This window comes from Grammomys surdaster, unplaced genomic scaffold, assembly GCF_004785775.1.
Source record: "Grammomys surdaster isolate TR1022 unplaced genomic scaffold, NIH_TR_1.0 150, whole genome shotgun sequence".
Taxonomy (NCBI): domain Eukaryota; kingdom Metazoa; phylum Chordata; class Mammalia; order Rodentia; family Muridae; genus Grammomys; species Grammomys surdaster.
Window position 1 is genome coordinate 337,485 of NW_021604608.1, and position 23,455 is coordinate 360,939.

Genomic DNA, 23,455 nt, shown 5'->3' on the forward strand with positions numbered 1-23,455 from the left:
ATACATGTACACCTACACAGAACCCTCCACCCGCAATGCACGCACACCACACATGGACACATACACAGAAAGTCAGGTGCACCCTCATGAACTACTTGGTTTCTTTATTGCTAGATGAGGTTGTATGTTCAAAGCAAAACTCTACCGACTGACGCTCACTTTTCTGTTTCAATTGCTCCATTTCACCTGCTGGCAGAAGGCCCCGCCTCTCACTATCTGCTCACGTTTCTTTTCCTATGGAAGTTTAATCAGTCATACCTTGTCTGTTCACCAACACCTGGGCATTCACTGTTCCCCAGCCTTGAAGCAAACATTTGAGAATCACTAAAACCTCACCATGTCCATTCTTCTGAGTAACTCCTATCCCCGTCCATCATTGACACTCCTTCCCTCCCCTAGGTGTTTTACAAGAAAACACTCTAAACCAGTAATTCTCAACCTGTGGGGCCCAACCCCTTCGGGGGCCAAATGACCCTTTCACAGGGGTCACCGAAGACCACTGGAAAACATAGCTGTTTATATTATAGTTCAGAACACTAGAAAAATTAGTTATGAAGTAGCAACAAAAATAATTTTATGGTTGTGGTCACCACATGAAGAACTGCATTAAACTATATTGAAGGGCTGATGTCTAAATGAATACCATATCCCACACTGAACTGTACCACGGGGCTACCTTCAACAACCACTGGCATGGCACCCTGGGCCTCCCAGATTTTTACTGCTCTCTTGGCTCATCAACGCTCTACCTCTTACTGGGCCTTTTGTGTGAATGGGCGTGTGTGTGCGTGTGCGTGAGAGAGAGAGAGAGAACCACTTGTGTGAATTGTTTCACTTCTTCCAGTGTGGATTCTGGGGACTGAGCTCATACTGTCGACTTGGCAGCAATGCGTCTGCCTGCTGAGCCACCTTGCTGGCTCCTTATAAGTCAACTCTTACACATTTGTTCCTGACACAAAGGGTAAGACACACCTGCTATTAACAGTCTGTGAACAAATCAGACTTTAATGTTCATCTCCAGGGTGTGTGGGGTATCAGGTCTGAAATACAGGGAGTAATGACTCTTAATGTTTCCTCTATCGATGACTCTTGGTAAACAGGGGTGTCCACAGGGAGTGGTGCTGAAGCCTGAGTTTTAGAGATGGGTCTGACCCTCTTCTCCTTTATCTAATGACGTCAACAGATCTTCTTGGATTGGGGTATGGCCCAGACCTGCCCATCAGAGGCTGAGAACACAGGTGTTTCCTGAGCTTCTTTCTCTTTCATGGAGAGTCTTGAGTAGTCTAAGCCAATCAGCAGTTTTCCTTTTTCAGAGGCATCCTGGGTCTCAGTTTCTTGACCCTGCCACTCTGGGATGCTGTGCAATACAAATATGGTAGAGGACAGCCACCAGCTTCTCTGGGTACCAAGGGGTGGGAAAGGGACAGATGTAAAGGTGACTCATGGTACAACTGGCATTGACTAGAAAATGGCATACTCACCCGACTCACACAGTGAGGGGCCATGAAGCGTGGCTGCAGTCCTGTACACAGTATGTAGGAAGGTCAGAGTCTGGCAGGCAACTAGCAACGTTCGGTGAAAAATCTTTTCCTCCCCCCGCCCCTCTTTGAAAGCGCTGGGAAATTGCTATCAGATGACCTTAAGCACACAAAACAGGGAAAGATCAGCTTGACACCAAAATGTGAGTTGTGCTATCCTAGGTCTGTCACACATACTTGATCAATAGCCAGCTGTACCCATCAGGCAGGGACCTTGATGTCTCCTGCCATCCCTTGCTCCAGGCAGTTCCCGACAGAGGAAACAACTAACAAATCACTGTGGGGGGTGGGGGGGAAAACCACACGGAGCTGAGGCATGTGAAAATAAAGTACTTTAAGACAATCTGGTGAACTGCTCTCTGCAGGGCAGGTGCTCCACAGGTGGCCAGGCAGATGCTGAGGAACTAATTCTAGCATACTTTTTTCAAATGCTGGCACAAGACCACAGGAAGCCAAGATAAATTAATCAACAGCATGGCACTTTGATCTGTAGGAAAAGCTAAAATGAGTCTGATGTATATTGCACCTTACCTAGACTATTTAAAAACTGTCTTGACTGTGACTCCCATATTATGACAAGAAGATACTGTGATATGTGACATCAAGATGCACCATAGAAAGCAAATGTTATCATGTGGTAAGAGACACTAAATGGTCTATGACCAACATGCAAGCTATTCTTTCAAAGACGAAAGAGCAACTTTTTTTTTTTTTTTTATCATTTAGGACAAGAGTAACTAAACATAATTAACAGCCCTATTATTTGTAACTAGAAATAAGTTCTGCTTAAACTAGAAATATCTCAGTGAGATAGCCATTCCACCAAATATAATAACAGTAATCATTGCTATAAGAAATTCAGTGACCTTTTTAAAAAAGATTATAAAATTGAATTTATTGAGTTTCACACAAGATGCACTTATAAAATTAGTACTGAATGCCATTATGACAGAGGTGAGTATCATCCACACTCCCAAGAGCATCTGCAAAGGAAATGCAATCTTCAGAGAATAGCGCAGAAACGGAAAACTCAAGCGGAACAGAAAGATACATCTAGGCTGTGTTCTTGTTCTGACCAGGGCTGCGTTTGGCAAAGCTTTCTCCGCACTGCTCCTGGTTGCCATGGACACTTTCTTTTGGTAAAAAGAATAGTTTAAAAGTGGGGCCCCACTAAAACCTACCCAAAAGAATAAAAATGTTCATTTTAAACTTAAAATTGCTTCCTGATTTTCCTAGGCATAAATATATAGTATCTCCAACAGCTATCTTTAGATTCTGTTAGTGCAAAACATTAGAAACCCTCTTGAATCTCAAATGCATACACCAAAGCATCCAAACTAGTTTTATACTCATCCAGGATACAGGCAAACCATTTAAAATTTGCCATCTGTGCCCAAAATGTTTGCATGAGTTTCAGAAGATAGCATAGAAAATGAAGTTAAGAGTACCATCTTCCAGACAGTTCAGATCAGAAACAGTCAACTTTCTAAGAGAAGTGCAGAAAAGATTAAGATGAAGTGGGGTGTCGAGAACTTGTCCTTGGATGCCAATAGGTAGTAATGAAGCAGGGTAGCATCTTTACCTCAAACAAAAACCTCAGAGCACCTTTTGGTTGCTAGTTACAGTGTCCATGCTGTAGTAGCCCCTCGTGTCCCAAACACGCCATGTACAGTTGGTGATGTGAGGGTCGCTCCCAGCACAAGCATTCACCGTTTCCTCCCCACACAGAACTCACCGACAGAAAGACAAAGGCATTTTACAAGCCTAGCAGGTGAGGCTGCTCAATCTGCTGGGAATACTTTAAAACTGTTACTCAAAACAAAACAAAGACCAACAAACTAGCCTGTCGCTAGTAACAGCTTTTCAGCCATCTCAACACCAAATTCTTTAACTTGGAATAACTGATGAAGCAATTAGCCTTAAAGCAAAGCCAGGTTATACTGCACCTTAAAGTTGACATTGCTCTGCGCCCTTTACTGTCACTGCGCCTGTGTCACACAGCCCATACTCTGCCCTGAGAGTAACTGAGGCAGCAGGAAGCATTTCTCAGTGATACATGACCTTCTTAAAGTAAATGACTGGGCCAAGAGCTCATTGTTTCTTATAGGACGCTGCTATTCGTCACTTGTAGTTAAGCAGCCTTTTATTCTGACTAGCTCAGATGTATTGCCAAGGATGACTCTGGTGGTAAGAACATTTACGTGGACTTATATGTAATAACTTGTCAATGCTTTGGCAGATGGAGTCAAGTTTGGAAAGTGTGTGGAAACAGTCTGAGGCTGGAAAAGTAACTCATGGTAAAAAGCTTCACAGTTTCCCAGGTGTGTCCTTATACTGAAGAGGCCTTGAGGAAAACCCAACATTCTGGAAGCCCAGGCCGACAAAGGGAAGGAGCTTTTGCAGTGTTCTGGCCAGGTGCTGGAAGTGGCACTATTGTTGGCCAAGCAGGAGGAAGTGTCCATCAACTGTCAGCATCCAGAGTCAAGGCCTGAGGTCATCGCTGTTCCGTGATCTTCTGCAAGGCCACATTACTGGAAGAAAGATACTAAGATTTGCTTGCCATTAATAATTTAAGTTTTTAAATAAATATTTAAGTGCCATTTTTAGCAAGTGTCCTGGCACCCAGCATTTGTGGCCTGGGGCCTGGCATCTTCATCTCATTAGCCACAAACTCAGTCAATCCGGTTCCCACAAATTGTGAACCTGTCTATCTCTAACAAATCTTTCTTTGAGGATCTGTGTTTTAACTCAGAATTTTCCTGTGTTATGTCCTTCTCATCACCATCTGGGGTTGTCAGAAACTGATCAGAATTGCTGGTCACAAGCAAGGGTATGACGTTTTCTTTCTGATGAACAGGCTGGCTGGTGATGGAAGCAGACAGGTTTTCTTCTGTGGAAAGGCCTGTGGAAAAGGAGGTTCACTGGATTAGGAGATGATTCCCCTTCAGTCACAGTAAATACTTATCAAACCACTTACGTTTTCAGAGTACTGGAACATATCTGTAATCTTTCCTCTTAGATACACCAAATGAAAACTAAAAGTATACTGTAAGCTGTAATTTACATTAAAATTTAGAAGCTAGTTTCACTCTGTTCATCCAAATATTATCCATCCCATAGGTAACATTACCACCCAATTCTGGAAAGAGCCTTCCTCTGATTTTGCAGCTCCCTCCCATGTAACCATAATCTCTCAGGACTATTGCCTGAGTGGAAGACAACACTGGCTCTTCACCCTGGCCTCCAGGAAGAGGTTAGCAGTTCCACCTCTTGTCTGTACACTGGCTAGACTTAGACTAGCATCATCACCTGCAGGAAGTCCACATCTGAAGGAACCCCCACTTGCTCGTCCCTACTCAGGAATCTAAGAGCCTGGCAATGGAGGCAGCTGAAGACACTAGGACCCACTGACCTCTGAATTATAAATCCCCCCTCCTCCCCTTTCCTTCCCCCAGGTGCTGGAGACTGAACCCAGCACTTTATGCTTGCTAGGTTAAGTGTTCAACCACTGCGCCAACATCCTTAACCTCATTCCGTACCCCTCCCCACAATTTGATCCTTTTAGGAAGCTTTAAACCAGAGTGAGCTGTAGATTAACTGCCATGTGCACTCCTGCTGAGACCTAGCAGTCTTCTGTGACTCTGAGAAAGTGAAGAGCTTATCACTGTTCTCAGCGTTCAACCCCCTCCTGAATCATCTCTAGCTTGTAGTCTTGACCTCTCAGGAATCCTTAAGATACTCATCTTAAATGTACTTGACATGACATGACAACCTGATCTGATGGCTATCCTCCATTAGACTGATCCTTCTTGAAAGTAAGAATGCAAATGTAACAGAACATGCTGACACACTTGCAATCTTTGCATCACTAACAGCACTTACACGTTCTAACAGTGAAGTACCACCTGAGCTTCCATTTTAGCTTCTGGGAAAACACACAGGAGTCTGGCCCTGGTTTAGACCCTGGACCAGCTGGTTTCTTTGCCCTGTTCAGAACAAAATTTACACTCTCCAGCATAGCTGGGTGCTGTCTAGATGCACTGGCCTCCTTTCCCTTTCAATTCTACGCCAAGAGCCTTGCAACAGTGACCAGGCCCTGGGGTAAGGGGAGGTACAGTTCTAGGCCTCAGACCAAGTTGGCCCTATCCTACCACAGTACTACCTGGCTGCTATTCTTCCAAACACCAAAGGCCTCTGCCCAGTTCATCTTCCTTTCCTCACTGCAGTCTGACACATGCTCTACTTATTGCTCTTCCCCTCTCCCCAACAGCCCAGATCAGGTTTACCAGATCAGGACAAGGCCTTTTCCTCCCCATTACTATAGCCCCTGGTCCTGACATGTAATTGGTTCTCAATAATCACCAACAGAACAACAGATTAGCAAATCTAATAACAGTGCTGGGTCATGTGTATCTGTTCCAGATGTAGGACTGAAGGACCCAAAAGTAAAGTAGAATGAAAACATCTGTAAGCATCACTTAACCTTGGCTGAACAATGATTTACCAAGAAGAATTCAGATGATGACCTCTGAAGCTAACGTACCTTGAGAGGACTTGCACTTGCTCTGGGATTTATTGGAGGGTTTTCCGGGTGTGCTGGCTGGGGGAGGATTAAATAGTTTCTCTTCCATTTTGGCTTCCTTCACATATTGACATGACTTTCCCAATAGCACAATGCTATTAAGTATTTTCAAGGAGATCAACCTAAGAAAGGATACAAAGTTATAGGAATTGATCTAAGTCATGGTGTGAGCGAACCTCTTAGCCTGGCTTCTGAGATGTGGGATAGGTTGAGGGATGGACCCAGGAGTCAGAGGACCTGGGTGTGCAAGATGAGTTCCTGTACAAAGCTTGAGTTCTTTATCACAAAGGAAGACTTCTGATACATTCCAATTCATAGCAAATTCTATCAGCCAGCAGCTTTTCCTAATACGATAATCCAACATACGTTCTTTTCTATAAAATAAGTAGATTCAGAAGGACAAAAAATAAGAGACAATTCCCTGTGTGGCACCCAGTATATTACCAGTCATTTGCTCTGAGCACATCATCTGTACCTTCCCCCTGCAAACAAATGGGGTCTATTTACAAGGTTTAGTAGAGGCAAAGTGGGAACAAGAGGAAGGATATAGTGTCAGTGTGTGAGTAGAGTTCTTTGTGGTCCTGGGTAAAATTCTTCACAGCTGATTCCAACATAAATCACACACACACACATACACACACACACACACACACACACACACACTAAGGAGTTTATAAATACTTTTTCTTGTCCGTTACTGTTCCTAAGTGATCTTATGAATGCTTTGTGGTATGGGCTATATAACAACAACTTATTGTAATAGCTCCCATTTCTGGACATTGGATTATTTCTAACATTTTGCTTCTATTAAAAAGATTATAATTAAGAAAAGTTAGCTTAATCTTGTACTTTATTAAAATAAACTGTTAATACGTATAATTACAGACATGGAAAATTTAGGCCAAAACCTACTATTGTAAAACATCTGCTATAATTATGGCAAGACAGTTTAAGAGAACAGCATCCCAGGCCCATCTTCTCACAAGTCGTGGGCCATGGCTGACAGCTGTAACACGAGGGAACAAGTAGGCTGCTGTTTCTGTGTGTGCCTGAGATGAGACTGTCAGTAACACGGAATTACAAGCCTATGAGAATCATCAGTGGCTCAACCTGTGAGTCAATGCAGGAAACAGATGAGGATTCCTGCCTGGGCCTCAGCCTTCCTTTCACTAGGGGCTCAGAACACAGCACAGATAGCCCTGTGGGACACAGGTGCAAATTTGCTGTCAGTTCCAGCTCCCCACACCAAACCTTTTCTCCTCCCCTACTTCTGGGGTTCTGCCTAAGAGAATTCCAAACTTAGCAAACCAATCCCCAATTCTAGTCATCCCTACCTCAGGACCTCCTCTCCCAACCCTAAATGCTGCTTTTGTTAAAGTGACAACTCTATTGCCTTCACTGCTTGAGCCCAGGTTCTGCAGCCACAGTTGAGTCTCTCCTTTATACTTGGTGTACAGGTGATGTGCACCCACCCGGCATGTGCTAGCCCTCCCATTGCTAGTTTCCCTGGTGGTGCCCACTGCTTTCTGACTCATTGTTCCTCTTGCCACACTCCAGCCCGTCCTCCACACGGGAGTTGAGTGGCTCTGGCAAAAACCCTTCTTGTGAGACTCTTGAGCTACCTCCCCTGCCAGGGGCCTTTGCACAGTCTAGGCTTACACTCTGTATTCTTTGGGTCAACTCTGCTTGCTTTCTGCCGTGCTCACTACTTAAGCCACTGTCTGTCACTCTCCTGACACCTCCACGTTTTCTTCACACTGCTCACTACCAACAGCCTCTTTAGAATGAATGTATCTCCTGTCTGTCTATTTGCATGCTACAGTTTCAGCCATAGCAAGGGACAAAACTTGTCTCTTTTCTTTTTGGCCAATCCCTGGAGCAGGCTGAAACCTGGCAGCTAAGGCTGCGGAATAGATAGGGAAGGGCAGTGGTGGGCTCGTCTTCCCCCCACAGCTGACTAGCACACGTCCTCTCCGGAGAACAATGGAGAAACTATTGTAACAAACAAAGGTTTTCAAGTATGCTATACGCAAGCATCACTTTCATGTTTTATGTTCAAACTATGAGAACAATTAACTTTCAACAAAAACAGGAGCAAGTAGAAAAAAGGGAACTATGCTAAGAATACCCACGGCAGGGTGTGGGAGCCTGCACCACAGAAGGAGCATCAGGATTTATTTTCTCATTTTTAATAAATATTTTAATATCTACTGTTATGCAGTCTAAGTACAAAGAAATCTTAAATAGTAACCCTAAAAAATAACACATAGTTTAAAGTTTTAACATTGTCTTCAGCGTGTAGTTGGAACACCTTTGGCATATTAGTAAAAGAAAAAGAAAGGAAAAAAATACACCAATGTAATTCCAGACAAAGGAAGAAACAGCTTAGGGGAAATATGCAAAAAGACTGGAAGAGTCCAGAAAATAAAAATAAGTCAATTTTCTGGGATTGAAGTTTTTAGTCTTACCTGGAAAAGAAAGTAAACGTAAAATTTCTAATATTGTATAATTTAATGTAAAAAACCTAATGTTAAACTTAAGAGAGCTGTGTAGTGGCATGCTGCCAGTAATCCCAGCACTCAGGAGGCAAGGAAGGAGAATCAAGAGTTCAAAACCAGCCTTTGGTATATAGTGAGCTCAAAGCCAGCCTGAGCTACGTGAGATCCTGTCACAAAAACAACAAAAATGTGAGCAGGAGTTGTAGTTCAGTTAGTAGAATGTGTGCTTAGCAGGCACAGAGTCCCAAGACAATGCCCAGCACAGTAGGTCCTGTGGTTACAGGTATGGTGGTGCGCGCCTGTAATCTCAGCATTCAATCAGTCATGTCACCTGAACACAGCTCTGGAGGAGGGCTGAGACAGGCACTGTGAAATGCTTGTGACTTGCGATACTTAAGGGATATCAAGTATAGCCCACAGGAGTGATCATGTCTGAGCTACTTGCACAGAGGAGTCTCGGGTGCCTGCCATGTACCTGGGAGTATGTGGGTACCAGGAAGGTATATGCAACACTCAAATGAGGAACTAGCAGAACAGATGGCTTAGGAAACCAGGCTCTACAGGACGTTAGCGCTCTACAGACTTTTCTTCTGGAGGTGATCAGGGCTGTACTCTCCCATAGACCAGCATTCCTCAACCAGCTCAGCCATGGGTTCCTGATTCCCTTTTGGGCAAAGGCATTAGAATTCAAGTCGGCTCCTTACTTTGATTCACTTTTTGAACACTCAAAAAGTAGCAAGATAACATTTGTCATCATTTTCTTGTTATCATTTATGATTATTATAACTTACTTAAACTGCTTACTTAATGTTTGTATTTCTCAGCCAGATATGTATGTAAGCTAGTTGGGACCAAATTTGCAAAAGTTTCAGTTGGGTATAGCCACAAAAACTACATTTTTGCATCAGTTAGGTTAATGTGAAACAAGCCCAGTGTGCTGAATATTAGCATGGCAAGTACAAAGGAAAATCAAAGGGGTTCTTAAATATGAAAACATGACTCTAATGAAAGACTTTTTCCTAAAAAGAATACACCATGGATGAAATATAAGTATCAAGCAAAAAGACCTTACTGTAAACTTTTGATTCAAACTCAAGTACATAGAATAGGAAAAACACCATTGGACACAATTAGTTTCTATTACATCTTGCAGTCAATACATACTTTACTGTAAAGTCAAAACATAATCAAGAATAGTTGATCTTACCCAAAATAGAAGAGTATGACACAGGCATAGGACAGGATTCCTTGCACTTTAATTGAGCTTGTTACAACTCTGATGAGCTAGCCAGAAACAAACCAAAACATAAAAACACAGCGACAAAACATAACCATAGAGTTACTAGTTGATTTTTAAAAATTGTTTTTTCTCTCTTATTTTAACATTTTAGAGCATACTTGCATCTAAGTCCAAGAGGTTGGGTCAAGACTTCCTCACACAATATGCTTCCTTAGTCATCTGTGGTGGCGTGGGTTTGCCCAGGCCAGGCATGCTGCTGCCCACTGCTGGCAGGCCACACAGCCTGTTTCACTGACAGCACTCTCACTTACATTCCACAGAGTGCACATCAGTTGTCATTTGTAACGTGCAAACTCACTCTGTAAGGGCTGAAGGAGCTCATCTAGGTCTTGCAAGAGTTAATACCAGTTGAGCACTTTTTTTTCTCTTTCCTGTTTTTTCCTGTCCATTGTTCAAATTCTTTAAGAGCCCTCAATAACAACACAGAGCAAAGGGAATTTTGAAAGACTTACATTCTTTAAGAAATTAAGCATACAATTAATAATTAAAAGTCATGAACTTCTGTCTTGTTGGTTACCTATGGTTAACACCTCGTTTCTTTTTTTTTTTTTAAACACTTCGTTTCTTATGTAACAGAAATATAGACATAGCAGTATTAACCCAGGAAGCCTGTTTAATAAATCTGGTGGGAACAGCTGAGAGAATAATTTACACATTACAGCTACACAAGCAGCTCCACAGAAATGAAGCAGAGATAACTGGCCTCATCCAGTAATGTCAAAATTCTATTGTGGTGCCTTAAATATAATTAAATGCTACAAATAAAAAGAACAACAGAAGTGAGCTATGAAAATGGACTGTCATATGTTTAGTCAAATTTCACCATAAATCCCTCACCTGCACCACAGCCTCTAGCACAGAAAGCTACTCTTACATAGCAGCCACTACCATCTAACTAATCCTGCCATTAAAAATCACTTGAGCAGTCTGGATTTACCCTCATGACTGACTAGATCATCTTTCTAATACCAGAAAAACAAGTAGAAAAATTTGACATTCTATTTTTTTCAGTTTAACTTTTACTAGGTAACCTTTAAAATCTAAGTTTCTCCAAAATTTTAGCTGGCCTTTCCCTAAAGAAAAGAAACTTTCAGTGCTATATAATAAGTGACTAAAACCATAACCATGTTTAGGATATGTTGAAAGTTTACATTAAGCTTATCATCGCTCACCATCTAAAACTGTTGGGAAAACCAATCTAAACATACTTGTTATGACTTCTAGCCTTCTTGTACATGTGTTAGTTGACCTGCACACAACTGCTTTCCGGCCTTTTGATAAAAACACTTGTTTTGGTGCTGAACCCAGTAGTGTAGAGGGGCAGCCAGACCCTCCTTAAGCACAATGCAATGCTTGGCCCTGCTCCCCACTCACACTGTGCCCTCTGCATTTACTTCCTCAGGGTCAATGCCCAGCACTGGACTGATGGCATCTAGCATGGCAGTCTTGAAATGCTCTCTAGAAACAGTGTCAGTTATGAGGCCACCTCCATGCTCTAGTAGCCACAGCACAATGCCCACCTCTGGGGTTATCCATTAGAGAAGACAATTGTTTGCCCAATGCATAGGCAAGAGAGTAGCCTCACTGTTAGGAAAGCTACCTGGACAAGCAGCCCCGTGATGTTACTTTCCCTCTGGGTAGCTCAAAACTGAAAGGAAGGATGCATTTAGAATTTAAGACAAACTTTTCTTTCAGGTTACTTATCATTTCTTAAAATAAGCAGGTCCCGTTGAAATAAAGTTACTGATAATACATACTGATGTTTTATGATGATGTCCATGTCATGACAAGAACAGAAAAGCATGAACTTACTAAGACAGCTAGCGGGAGAGGAATAAATCCCATTCTTCGTGCTACTGAGTCACTGTAGTCTGTGTATGCCTGCACACAAAGGATAAAAGGACCCACTTGGTTAACCAGCATCTACAAGCACCACTCACTGTCAGCAAATGGTATGAATAGGTGCCTTATGAACAGATGAGAACCCAGCACCTGCCATGTAACTGAACAGAAGGATGCAGGAGCCTAAATGGTGGACATGAGTTTCAAGTAAAAAGCTCTATCATTTCTACAATGCTGCAGCAACATACTATTTAATGTTATTACTGCCCAAGTATTTACTGTCTTGAAGAAGGCAGGTTCAAGTCTTTAGTTTTATCTATAGCACATTTATCCACTGGTGAGTTAACTTCAGACAGCACCTTTAACAAAATGCTTACATTTTTCTGTCGGCTGCTAACAAGGTCAAAAGCAAGGCTGGCTCTATATTCACTGTAGACCTGAGGACAAATAAGAAAAAAGGATGATACAGACTAGAACAAATACATGCAGTGGATAGGCTTAGACTTTGTAGAGAAAAATGCTTCCTAATTACACAAGGACAGATGCTAATTAGCAACCAGACACCCATTGCTTGAGGAAAACAGTCTAATCTCCTCTGAGCTGCTACATTCACAGGCTTATAAAGGATTTTCTTTAAAGACAAATAACAGCCAATGACTCTCATTCCCACAGTTTAGAATTTAGGGAGAAGGGGCTGCTTAAGCACTCCATTAAGCAGTGCTATATGGAAAAAATGATTGTGGAATTTTGACTGCACAATTATAAGTATTATGACTGTATATTTAACCACAACAATAACACCTTCCCTCAAAAGGATGCTGAGAGTGAGAGACAGAAACTGGGGCTGGACTGCATTAGAGCCCTTGTAGCAGCCACTAGGGAGCTTTGACAACTGCTTTTCCACTAAAAATGCCATGAGCTACCTGACTCAAACCTTTAATTTTAATTTCAGGTACTGAGAAAATGACCCTATGAAAAGAGAATGATCTTTCATTGAGGAAATGAAGAGAGAAAATGATGAACTCATTTTCAGCTCCTGCTCTACTGAAGGGACAGAAAAGATGTTTCAAGTATTCAACAAACCAGAAACAGAATTTTCCAACTGATAACCACATTCAATTTTAAATCTTTGAGCAAAACAATAAAGTACTAGTTTATAGTTGTCAAAAATATAACTCCAGAATATCAAGAAAGCTGTTGGGCCAGTTCTCCATTCCAGAGCTAAGGATGAGGTTGTACAGGACACCCCACCTTCACTGTATCTGTATAGTGATGTATAGCCTCAGATCTATTTCTAAAGATACTACAGAAAATGGTACAATATAAAGCAAATTCCTCATAGCTTCTTCAAGTGAGTTCACAAGTAAAACGTACAGCTCATCTCCTGGAATTTAGGCATCTGTTTATTTAATCCCAGCATGTGGGGGGGCAGAAGTAGGCAGATCTCTGAGTTCGAGGCCAGACTGGTTGGTTTACAGAGTGAGTTCCAGGATAGTCAGGGCTATGCAGAGAAACCCTGTCTCTAAACACTAAAAATAAAAAGGAAAAAAAAAGCCAACTTTTAAACTATGAAAGTTTGCCAACTTGTAAACTTGTCAAGGTTTTGATAGTTCTATTTTAAAAATACTCAGTATGATTTTAATAACTCATTTTTCATAAATTTAATAAACCAAAGGCTCCATCTTTATGGTATAAGCAATCAGGGAAACATTGAACAAGAATTACTAGAAATACATACATCTGCAGTGATGTCATTGAATTTGGTGATAAAGGCATGCTTTACAATATCCACAGCAATTTCTGATGCAATCACCATACAGACGTCAGGAAACAACACCCAGAGATGATCTATAACCATGAAATAAACACATAATTAGAATTCTTTACGTAAGCAGAACCTGCATTTCAAGCTCACAGCAGCCTGGGGCTTCCAACAGGGTACACTCCAGTATTTTCGATTCATAGTGGAGAAGTAGCATTCTATCAATCATAATCTTCATTGCCCGAGTCACACTTTACCAAGTTAAAGGATAATATTTATTCAGGACTGTCCTAGTACCATTTCATTTGCAGGCCAGTGTCCTGCAGGACCTCTGCCTCTGAGAAGTCTAGACACCAGAGAGGTGACATGGGTAAGTAGTTCTTTAGAAAAGCCATAACTGCTTCAGTCTGACAGTAAATACCTGGCCGCTATGCTGATGCTTTTTCCTCCTTGGTCACTATGACTTATAAAACCTGAGGCTCATTTATTTCACAGCCACATAGACATAACTTACAACTCCGCATGGACAACTGGAGGGCAGGGCTGCCTACAATACAGCGCAGCTTTTCTGAGTCTGGCAACTCACTGAAGCTATGAGACTACTGGAACTCTTAAAACCAAGTGCTGCTATCTCCTGCAATGCTCTTACACAAATTTCCTAAGATCTAAATTCCAGTTTCCTCATCTACAAGATAAGAATAATAGAAATCTCTACATTTCCTAACTCTAAGATTTAACTGAGGTACTGGTATGCAACAATGTACTTTCCATACAAAATTGAATATTTGTTGTTAGTTACCCATGGCACAATGGAGAAGCATGATGTTCAGAACAGTGAAAGCATCCAAGCATTGTGTTCCTTTGTCACTGCACAGTGGTGACAAAGGACACTTAAGTACAATTATAGGAGTTCACAGATCCAGTCCTCAGGAGGCTCATGTCTTCCTTTGGTATAGCAATTCTGTTCCTGTGGGACTGATCCCATCCAGTCTCCTGGGGTCATACATGCCCACTCTGTTTTTTTGTGGAAAGTTATTAGCTAATCTTGTTAACTATGCACCAAAAGCATCCAATCAGAAAAATGATTCAATGGGTAAGAGGCACTTGCTGCCAAGACTGATCACTTGAGTTCATGCCCCAGAACTGCCATTGTCAAAGGAGTAAAGCAACTATCACAAGTTGCTCTTTAACCTTTGCTTGAGTGTGCAAGTGAGCACGCACGTGTGCACACACACGTGTAAGTGCAAAACTACTTGTTTTGAAAGCATCTAGATAACACAAAATCAGGTGAGTGGCATTAGAAGCTTTCCCACCACAGGTCAAGTGGCCTTTGGATCTATTCTGATCACAACAGATAAGATCTACGATTTGGCCTTACAGGTTTTGTAAAAAGGTAACTTCTGGAAATGAGTTTCCAAACTCAGTATCATTTTATATATGACCCTAATTCTTCAAATGTTCCTGAAAACAAACCACCAAGTTAACAAGAGGCTTCAGATGCCGAGGGCATCCTCGATGTTGGCAGGAACATAAGAAGTATAAAACACTGCCTGTTCCATTAAGAACAAAACTGTATCAAGAAATCGAGCTTTCTGATGATGGGAGCTACCTGAGCAGCAGTTGCCTCCCACCTCAGTCTGCACTGGGATCACCTTCGCCTTCTACCTCAGCAGCTTACGGTCCTGCACACTCCGTAGCACTTCTCACACCTGGACAGGGCACAGCAGCATGCGACTGCTATGAACAGGTGAATATTTGTGGAATCTGACAACGTCCTGTCAGCCCAGATTCAGGAGTGAAGATAAGGAACACAGGCTATTGTTTCCACTCTTTTTCTAAATCCACTTCCATTTAAAAATGGTCAGTGTGATGAAGAGCAGGACTCTAGCCTAATGGTAACCAGAGTAACCGCATCAGATACAGCTCCAACAGAGAGCCCTGAGCTGCTGTGCTTGGTGGAGTATGCTTATTCACCAGAACACCTCCAGAGACGTTGTGGGTCTTATGAGAAATGACAGACAGCACCCCAGCCTGCTGGGATGATGCATCCATTCCCCTGGAAGAGCCATTTCCAATCACAAACAGTGGTACATGGGACAGATAGTCACTTCAGCACTGACTTCACTCCTGCCCCTGCCTTCCAAGTACTGGGATTAAAGACTTGTGCTATCAATGGCCAGCCTTAATTTGTCTCAAGAGTAAATTAACAGGATGCCATATTTGATTCCAGAGACAGTTACCTGGATTCCAAGAAAACTGCTCCATGTTTCTTAAGCACACTATTAGCAAAAGCACGTAATTTGTAAATCGTTCCTTAATATCTAAAAAAAGAGAGAGATTGAACATTAAGTGCTATCGTGTATTAAGTAAGGAAATACTTAATTCTATTAAAACATCTGTAAAACAATAGTGAGTTTTGGAATCCATGGGGTTCCACTTTAGGTACCAAAATTCACAGTGTGTTATATAAATGCTGCACTAACTGTATATAACCTATCACCTTCTGCCATATGCTGGGTCATTTCTAGATCTCTCATGATAGTCAATTCAACTTAAAAACAACCAGTATAGTTGTTTTACTGTGTTATGTAGGGAGCAGTGACAAGAAAACGTTTGCCCATGTTCAATACAGATGTGGTTCTGGCTTAGAATATTCCCTACAGCCATAACCATGTGGGCGGGGAGCAGAGACATGGAGGGCTAACTGCTGACTAATGTGTGTGTGTACATGCGTGTGTATTCATTCATACACATGTGTGTAAGCCATTACTTAATTTTCCAACATATTTCTAGTATGGAAACTTAAAAAAATTAAAGTTGTTCAAATTGGGTCATTAAATGCCTCCAACAGTCTTTGGGAATATATGACAACTGTTTTCATGTTATAAAAGAAGAAAAATAGAATGAGAGAATAAAATATAAGACTTTGGGTAAAATAAAACTTATGTGCTTCCAGGAAATATCTAACCTGGTAAGGAAGGAGCATGTAATTTCTTACCCAAGAGAATTACTGGCATTGTAATAGCGTTCCTTGGTGGTATGTAAAGAATTTCTTTGTGTATGGTTTTGTGTGTGTGTGTGTATACAGGATTAAATTTCAGTGATGTTTACCCTAAGTTAACAACTAGTTGATTAACTGGAGTGAATTTAGTGAAAATAGAAAACTGAAGTTATGTCAAAGACAGATTATGTATTTCAATTTTTCAGTTGTTATTTTCTTCTAGGAGTCCAAGATACCATGTAGTCATGAACTAAGTACGTGTGACAGTGAGTGTGTACTGTGTGTGTGTGTGTGTGTGAGAGAGAGAGAGAGAGCGGGGGGGGGGGGGACGCGCCTGGGAGCTGTGGATACGAGCTGCCACTCACACAGCACAGCTTGCATTCCACCTGACTGTGACACAGCTGTCAGCACATTGCAGCCCAATTTCACCTCACCATCCTCTGTGGGACCAACTCTGCTTCTCCACTTCCTGTTCTTGCTGCTCTAGAACATGACTGGACTTTCTTTTCATTGCAAATGCTGTCTAGGTGAGCTACCTTTACTGTCTGTGCCTTCCTTATGATCTTGAACTCTTCCAGGCAGAGCTGGCTCCTTTTCCTTCAGAGTTGCCAAGCTTCTCACCTGTAGCAGGTCTGAACTGTACTTTCAGTGGGCACAAATGCTGCTCTATCTCTGAAATCAGAGAATGAATCCTTACACAATACCATGTGTAAGGTATATATAACAATTGATTTCGGGGTACAGAGCACAGAAACACTTCCTCTGAAATACATTAAAAAAAACTGGAAAAACAAATGTGAGGTTTTCAAGTCTGCACCCTGACTAGCCCCACAACACATGCCTGCATTCTTTTCCATGATTTCAAGGCGGGGGGTGGGGGGTGGGGTGTAACTGAAAGTCTGTCCTTCCATAGGTCCTAGCAATATCAGACCGAAGGGAGGAAATATTCTCTGTACTGCTTTTCTAATGTTTAAATGGAATTTTATACAGTTATTTACACATATGTCTCTGTATATGTGCTATATGCGTTCTAATTTTCATGAACAAAGTTAATGGAGAAATGTACTTACAACAATCCTACTAAGAATGGCTATATATGACAAATTTGGTTCTTAACCCAATCATTCTTAGAAGGAAATGGAGCACACCATTTGAAGTCAGCCCAAGGGGCTTCTGCATATAATGGAGCCACAAAGAAAGCTGTCCCAAAGCTTTCCGGAGTGGTTGCAATGTTCACACCCTCACAGCATGGAGAAGCAGTTACACTCCCCCCACCCCCCAACCTCCTTAGCACTGTCAGCCTACAAGAGCATTCTGGGAGGTAGCGCAGTGATGTCCCATTGACTTGCCTTTGTACTTCCCTAATGATGCATGTGAACTTACTGGTCATTCATACATTTTTCATTTGCAAAATCCAATCCTTCTGCTACTCTACATCATGTCACTTTCATAATTAATTGGCAAATTTTGCAATATATATTCAGGGATGGTAGTGTCCTTGCTCATATATATATTCACACACACTCAACTTTTTTCTCTTAACATATATGTGATCTGCTTTTTCATTTAAAAAAGAATATTTTCCCTTCATTTTTATTATATGTGTATGAGTGTTTTGCCTGTAAGTATATCTGTGCTCCGTATCCCTGTAGTACCCACAGAGACCAGAAGAGACATTAGATCTCCTGGGACTGGAGTTGCAGACACAGGTTCTCTGAAGGAGCCCAGTGCTCTTAACCTCTGATGGTGGTGGTGGTTTTGGTTTTTTGTTTGTTTGGTTTTTGAGACAGTGTTTCTCTGTGCAGTCTGAGTCCCCTTTCCAGCCCCTGCCTTTTCATTTAACTTTTAATCAGCATAGATCTTTTACAGTTTTGAAAATCGATTTATATATTGTTCTTATGGCTAGTAATTTTGTGTAGTCTCTAAAAATGGTCCCTTAAACAAAGCTTGTGAATATTTTCTTCTATATTTTATTAAAAAAAATTTAAGATGTAGCACTTACACTTCTAGCAATAAATTACTTTAAATTAACATTCTCAGAGGAGGACAGGGATCAAAGGTCTTTCATTTAACCTTTATTCCAGATGTAACTGTTAGACTGGAAGCCCTGCTCATCTCCCGCACAAGCTGGAAACCATGTCTGACCTCCTTCCCTCAACCCCACCTGCACAGAGAAAATTCCCCATCTGCTTGGAGAAAACTCTGGCTAATACGTCATCATTCCTTGTCCCGTTTCCGGCATCCCAGCTCCTAGCTGGCACGTCATCACTCCACACCTAAACTCTATAAATACTCCTTGCTTTAGCCTGGATGTGTGGCTTCACTGACCTCTACCTGTGAGAAAGGTGAACACGCCAAGAGATGCCTCCTAATAAACCTGACTTTATCTATGCTTAATCTGGTCTAATCTGCCCCATATCTGCATGACTAAGGGAGAGGGTAAAAAATATCTCACAGACTACTAATCTCACTAACTACTAATTTTAGAAGACACGATTTTTAAACCTTTAAAAAATTGTTTTGAAATATAATTACTTTTAATTAAAATATTATTATTCAATATTTGTTTATGGTAATGAGTCACTTTCAATGACTGTTAACTAGAACTTTAACCAGAATGGAACAACTTACCACTATTTGACATCTGAAAAAGATTGTTCTTTTCAAACTTCTTGAATACACTTCCTTTAATTTCAACAAACTGAAATAGCAACAGAAACATCATCTTTGTCACTTTAAAAACATTGATTAAATATAAACATTTTATATAATCACACACACACACACACACACACACACACACACACACACGTTCTGTTTTCATGCATACCAGAAGAGGGAATCAGAACACTACAGATGATTATGAACCACCATATGGTTGCTGGGAACTGAACTCAGGAGCTCTGGAAGAGCAGTCAGTGCTCATCTCTGCAGCCCCCATCTTTATCACTTTAACACCTTAATAGTTATAAAAATCAACTCTCTCCACACAAGGCTTCTTAGACTAACAGGTAACCAAGAGTTCCTTCCTACACTTCCAGTGCGAGGTGTGACCTCATACTTACATTATTGGACATCATGATCGTAAGCAGTGACTTGTTGTGAGAGTTAAAAGCTACATTGAGAGTTGTCGCTTGAACCATGATAAGAATTGCATGTAGAACTAAGAGCAAGTCAAAGAAAACGGCTGCTTCACAATTATTAACACAGTATCATATAATTTACAAGGTAAAAAAAATGGGAAAATGGCCATATTTTCTAAATCAAATCTGCCTAACAAATGTTTTCTTATTGTCACAATTTCCTTCCTATCTAGTTGATATAAACTTGAAATGATACACGTACTGTACATGAAAGTAGCAGAAGCAGAGAGGAAATCTGAACATCTGTTAATTAGAACTGGACTTCTGGTAGTTGGCACGGTTAGGCCCTCACCATACCGTGGTGGCTCACGCCTTTGATCTCAGCACTTGGAAGGCATAGGCAGGTGGATCTTTGAGTTCTAGGCCAGCTTGGTCTACAAAGTGAGTTCCAAGGCAGTCAGAACTATATACAGAGAAACCCTGTCTTGAAAACCAACCAAATAAAAAAACCAAAACCACCACCACCACCAAAAATCCAACCAAACAAAAACAGAAGTAGACCCTCACAAAAGGTGTTAATTAAAAATGGAAGAAATTATGGCAAATGATGAAAGAAGAGACTAAGAGATTATATATTATTATATATTATTATAATAATATTATAATATTATTACAATATTATAATAACCCAAAGTTTTAAAAGTGAACCCAGAATAAGTCTGGAGTTGGTGTTCTTTGGTGACATGGAATATTAAGGTTACCATCACAAGCACACCCCATTATGTGCAGGGATGGGCAAACAAAGCTTAGGATGCTGGAATGTCCTCTAAGTGTAAAAGGATACAGACATAGAGAACAGCCATGAAGAAGTGAGGAATTACGCCGATGTGTGCTCTTTTTCTTTCTTTCGGCTCTGTGGCTGTCCAGTAGAGAGCATCTAAAATATCTTGTCCAAACGAGGAGAACAGACGATCGGCTACCTGCAGAGAGAAACAGTGGACACATGCTTCTCGACTGCTCATTTCAGAATTTACTAGCTGTCAGACCCGAGGCTTGTGGTCCTGGAAGGGGAGCTGAGGAGGAGCAAAGGATGCTTACACTTCCTCGCACATGCTTCCTGTGCATGCTGAGGACCCAATACATTCATGGAACCAGAATGGGACTTGTTGGATTAGCCATTTGTGAAAACAAGACAAAACAAACAAAATGGAAAAAATTGGGGAATTTGGTGTAAAAAGCTCAAAGCCACTTATATTTAGTATTCTAAGAATACATAATTAAGTTACTTGGAATCCTCACTATTCTTGCAAAAATAACAAGAAAAAACAGTGTATACATGGGTTTCCAATAGGTTTGCAATTTGACAGCATGTGTTCTCAGAACTGTGCAAGTAGTGGGAATCTTTCCTTTAACTTAGTGTTCTCAACCTTCCTAATGCTGTGACCCTGCAATACAGTTCCTCGTCTTGTGGTGACCCCAGCCTTAAAATTATTTCATTGCTACTTCATAACTGTAATTTTGCTACTGGTATGAATCATAATGTAAGTATGTGATATGCAGGACATCTGATATGTGACCCCTATGAAAGAGTCTGTTGACCCCCTAAAAGGGGTCTCTACTCACATGTTGAGAACCACTGCTTTAACTGGAGGACATATCTGGATTTGAGAAACTCTACCTTCAAGTATGACCCAGCACCTGTGGCTCAGGTGGCACCCCAATAAATTCAGCCCCCAATCCTCACTAGATCTGACTTTGCACTGTACCAGGATCCTCCAATGAATGAAGCACAGTCATTAATGGCTTTCCAGAAGCCACAGCCAACAGCCCTTCTCTCGCTCCCTCTGTAGGACCTGAGTCTTGAGTGCTAGCCACGTTGCAGGTAGCAAGGTCAGATTAAGATGTGGGGAGCAAGTGGCCTTACCTCTAGCATGTTGTAGATGATATAAAGCTTGATGACAGACTGCCCTCTTATCAGGTGGTACATCATGGAGTAGTCAACATAGTGCATCATGAAATAGCAGATTACCAAAATGACACCCTTCAAAATGTCACACACCTGAGCAGGCTGAAGCAAACGTCTGTCCCTGAAACATACAAGTAATGGAGATAGGAGTTTTACTCTATGTGTTCTCAAAACAAGTCATCTTTACTGGACACACAATAGCATATCAAAGTCACGATGAACGTCAGGCTGATGTTTTAAAAATTTTAACAAGGATGGTCACCAAGACGACTGTATAACCGGACCTTTCCTGCTGCATACAGAATATAAAGATGTTAGACTAAAGGTGGATCAGAACTGAAGGATTTGTGCAGCTTGTGTGTGTGTGTACGGGGGGGAGGCCTTACTATACCCATGGCCGCTGGGTCAGCCTGCCCACCACTAGGCGCTCTATGTACACCATCTTGTACCTTGTCCACTGTATTTCCCAACAGCCCTGCTGGCCACAGAGAGACAGGCCACTGCTACAATTACAGGCAGACCTAGCTCCTGGTCTTTCACAGAGGTTTAGAAGGACCCTCACATGGTTATGGTTATGCAGTTTTCCCCATAAATACATACCATAATTTTTCCAACCCATATTGATAGATTTCTAGTCTTTTCCAACTATAAGCTAGCACATATACATGTCTCCTAAGTAAAAATGTATCTGTATTGTAAAATCCTAAAATTCTAGATGCCCAGTTACATTCACTTGACATTTTGGTAAAAACATCCCATATGGGCCTCTGAAGGGTTTGTGTCAACTTACACTTCTGCTAGCAGCATATTGAGAAGCTTGTGGTCACAAGCACCAAAATAACACATGACCAACTTCTGAATCTTTGCCAGTAGCATTGGTGAGAAACAGAACCCAGTATAATTCGATATTAATTTACCTCAGGAGTAGAGCTGGTACTGGGTGAAAATACAACCTAGGGCCTTGCTAATGCAAGCCAAGCACTCTGCCACTGAACCATACTTCCATTTAAAATAATTAAAAAGAAACTGAGCCAAGTCTTATGCATGCTCTGAGAAGGCCCTGACTTGCAATCTCTCTGCCCTGGCCTCCCAGACAGCTTGGACCATAGGCCTGTGCTACCAGCTCTTACTCTGAATGATTCGTTTATGTAGTCAAGATTTATTTAAACTTCTAATGAATCCTCTCCTCAATATCTTCTTCTCTTTTTTCTTCCTTCCTTCCTTCCTCCCTCCCTCCCTCCCTCCCTCCCTCCCTCCCTCCCTTCCTCCCTTCCCCTCTCTCTCTATTTCTTTTTTGAGGTGGGTTAGTGGTTTGTCGGACAACTCCTTTTCTGTATTAGTTTGTTCTTTGTAACATGACTTGAATTTTTCAGAATTAAAAAAATTAGTTGATTCTTCCTTCTGAGAGTAGAGCATAAAAATTTAAGCCTAAGTCAAGGAAGGAAGCAATAAGATGGAAAAAAACAAAAGAATAGAAGAAATTTAGGATTCCCTTTTACTGGACATATCATTTTCATGACAAGAATGAGTGCATTTGAGTCTATTGCAGGCTTACCCCTTGGGATCAATGTTCAGGTTGTTTTGGCAGAGTTTTACCCATAGCACATTCAACTGTTAGGACTAGGAGCTTCCTTTAGGAGCTGTGGCCTCTTTATCTTTACCAACAGGGACTACTCCAAGCTGCAGTGTGGGCTGAACTCATTTGCTACTGTGCCCCTGGCCTCAGAGCCACACACCTACCTCTTAGGAGTTTCTGGGCTATCTAGTCTGTTCAGCTCCTCAGCCTGTCCACAAGAGCAGGGCTTTGTCAACATAATGTGAGTCTTTTAAACTGTTCCTCTAACTAGGGTACCAGTTCTGAGAGTAGCTGTCACAGGACTGCT

General features: G+C 41.5%; 1 protein-coding gene across 1 annotated transcript in view; it reads right to left on the reverse strand.

The window, feature by feature from the left end:
- Nucleotides 1–2,405: 2,405 nt before the first annotated feature.
- The window catches only part of Tapt1 (transmembrane anterior posterior transformation 1), a 50,260-nt gene continuing 29,210 nt past the window's right edge, over nucleotides 2,406–23,455 (reverse strand). The window contains exons 4-14 of the mRNA XM_028765277.1: nucleotides 21,531–21,693; nucleotides 20,451–20,586; nucleotides 19,589–19,686; nucleotides 19,155–19,224; nucleotides 15,763–15,843; nucleotides 13,499–13,608; nucleotides 12,138–12,197; nucleotides 11,731–11,799; nucleotides 9,826–9,902; nucleotides 6,082–6,242; nucleotides 2,406–4,440 (exon numbers count right to left, since the gene is read on the reverse strand). Of these exons, the coding sequence (XP_028621110.1) occupies nucleotides 4,211–4,440; nucleotides 6,082–6,242; nucleotides 9,826–9,902; nucleotides 11,731–11,799; nucleotides 12,138–12,197; nucleotides 13,499–13,608; nucleotides 15,763–15,843; nucleotides 19,155–19,224; nucleotides 19,589–19,686; nucleotides 20,451–20,586; nucleotides 21,531–21,693 (1,255 nt within the window). The 3' untranslated portion in view covers nucleotides 2,406–4,210. The remainder of the gene's footprint in view (nucleotides 4,441–6,081; nucleotides 6,243–9,825; nucleotides 9,903–11,730; nucleotides 11,800–12,137; nucleotides 12,198–13,498; nucleotides 13,609–15,762; nucleotides 15,844–19,154; nucleotides 19,225–19,588; nucleotides 19,687–20,450; nucleotides 20,587–21,530; nucleotides 21,694–23,455) is intronic.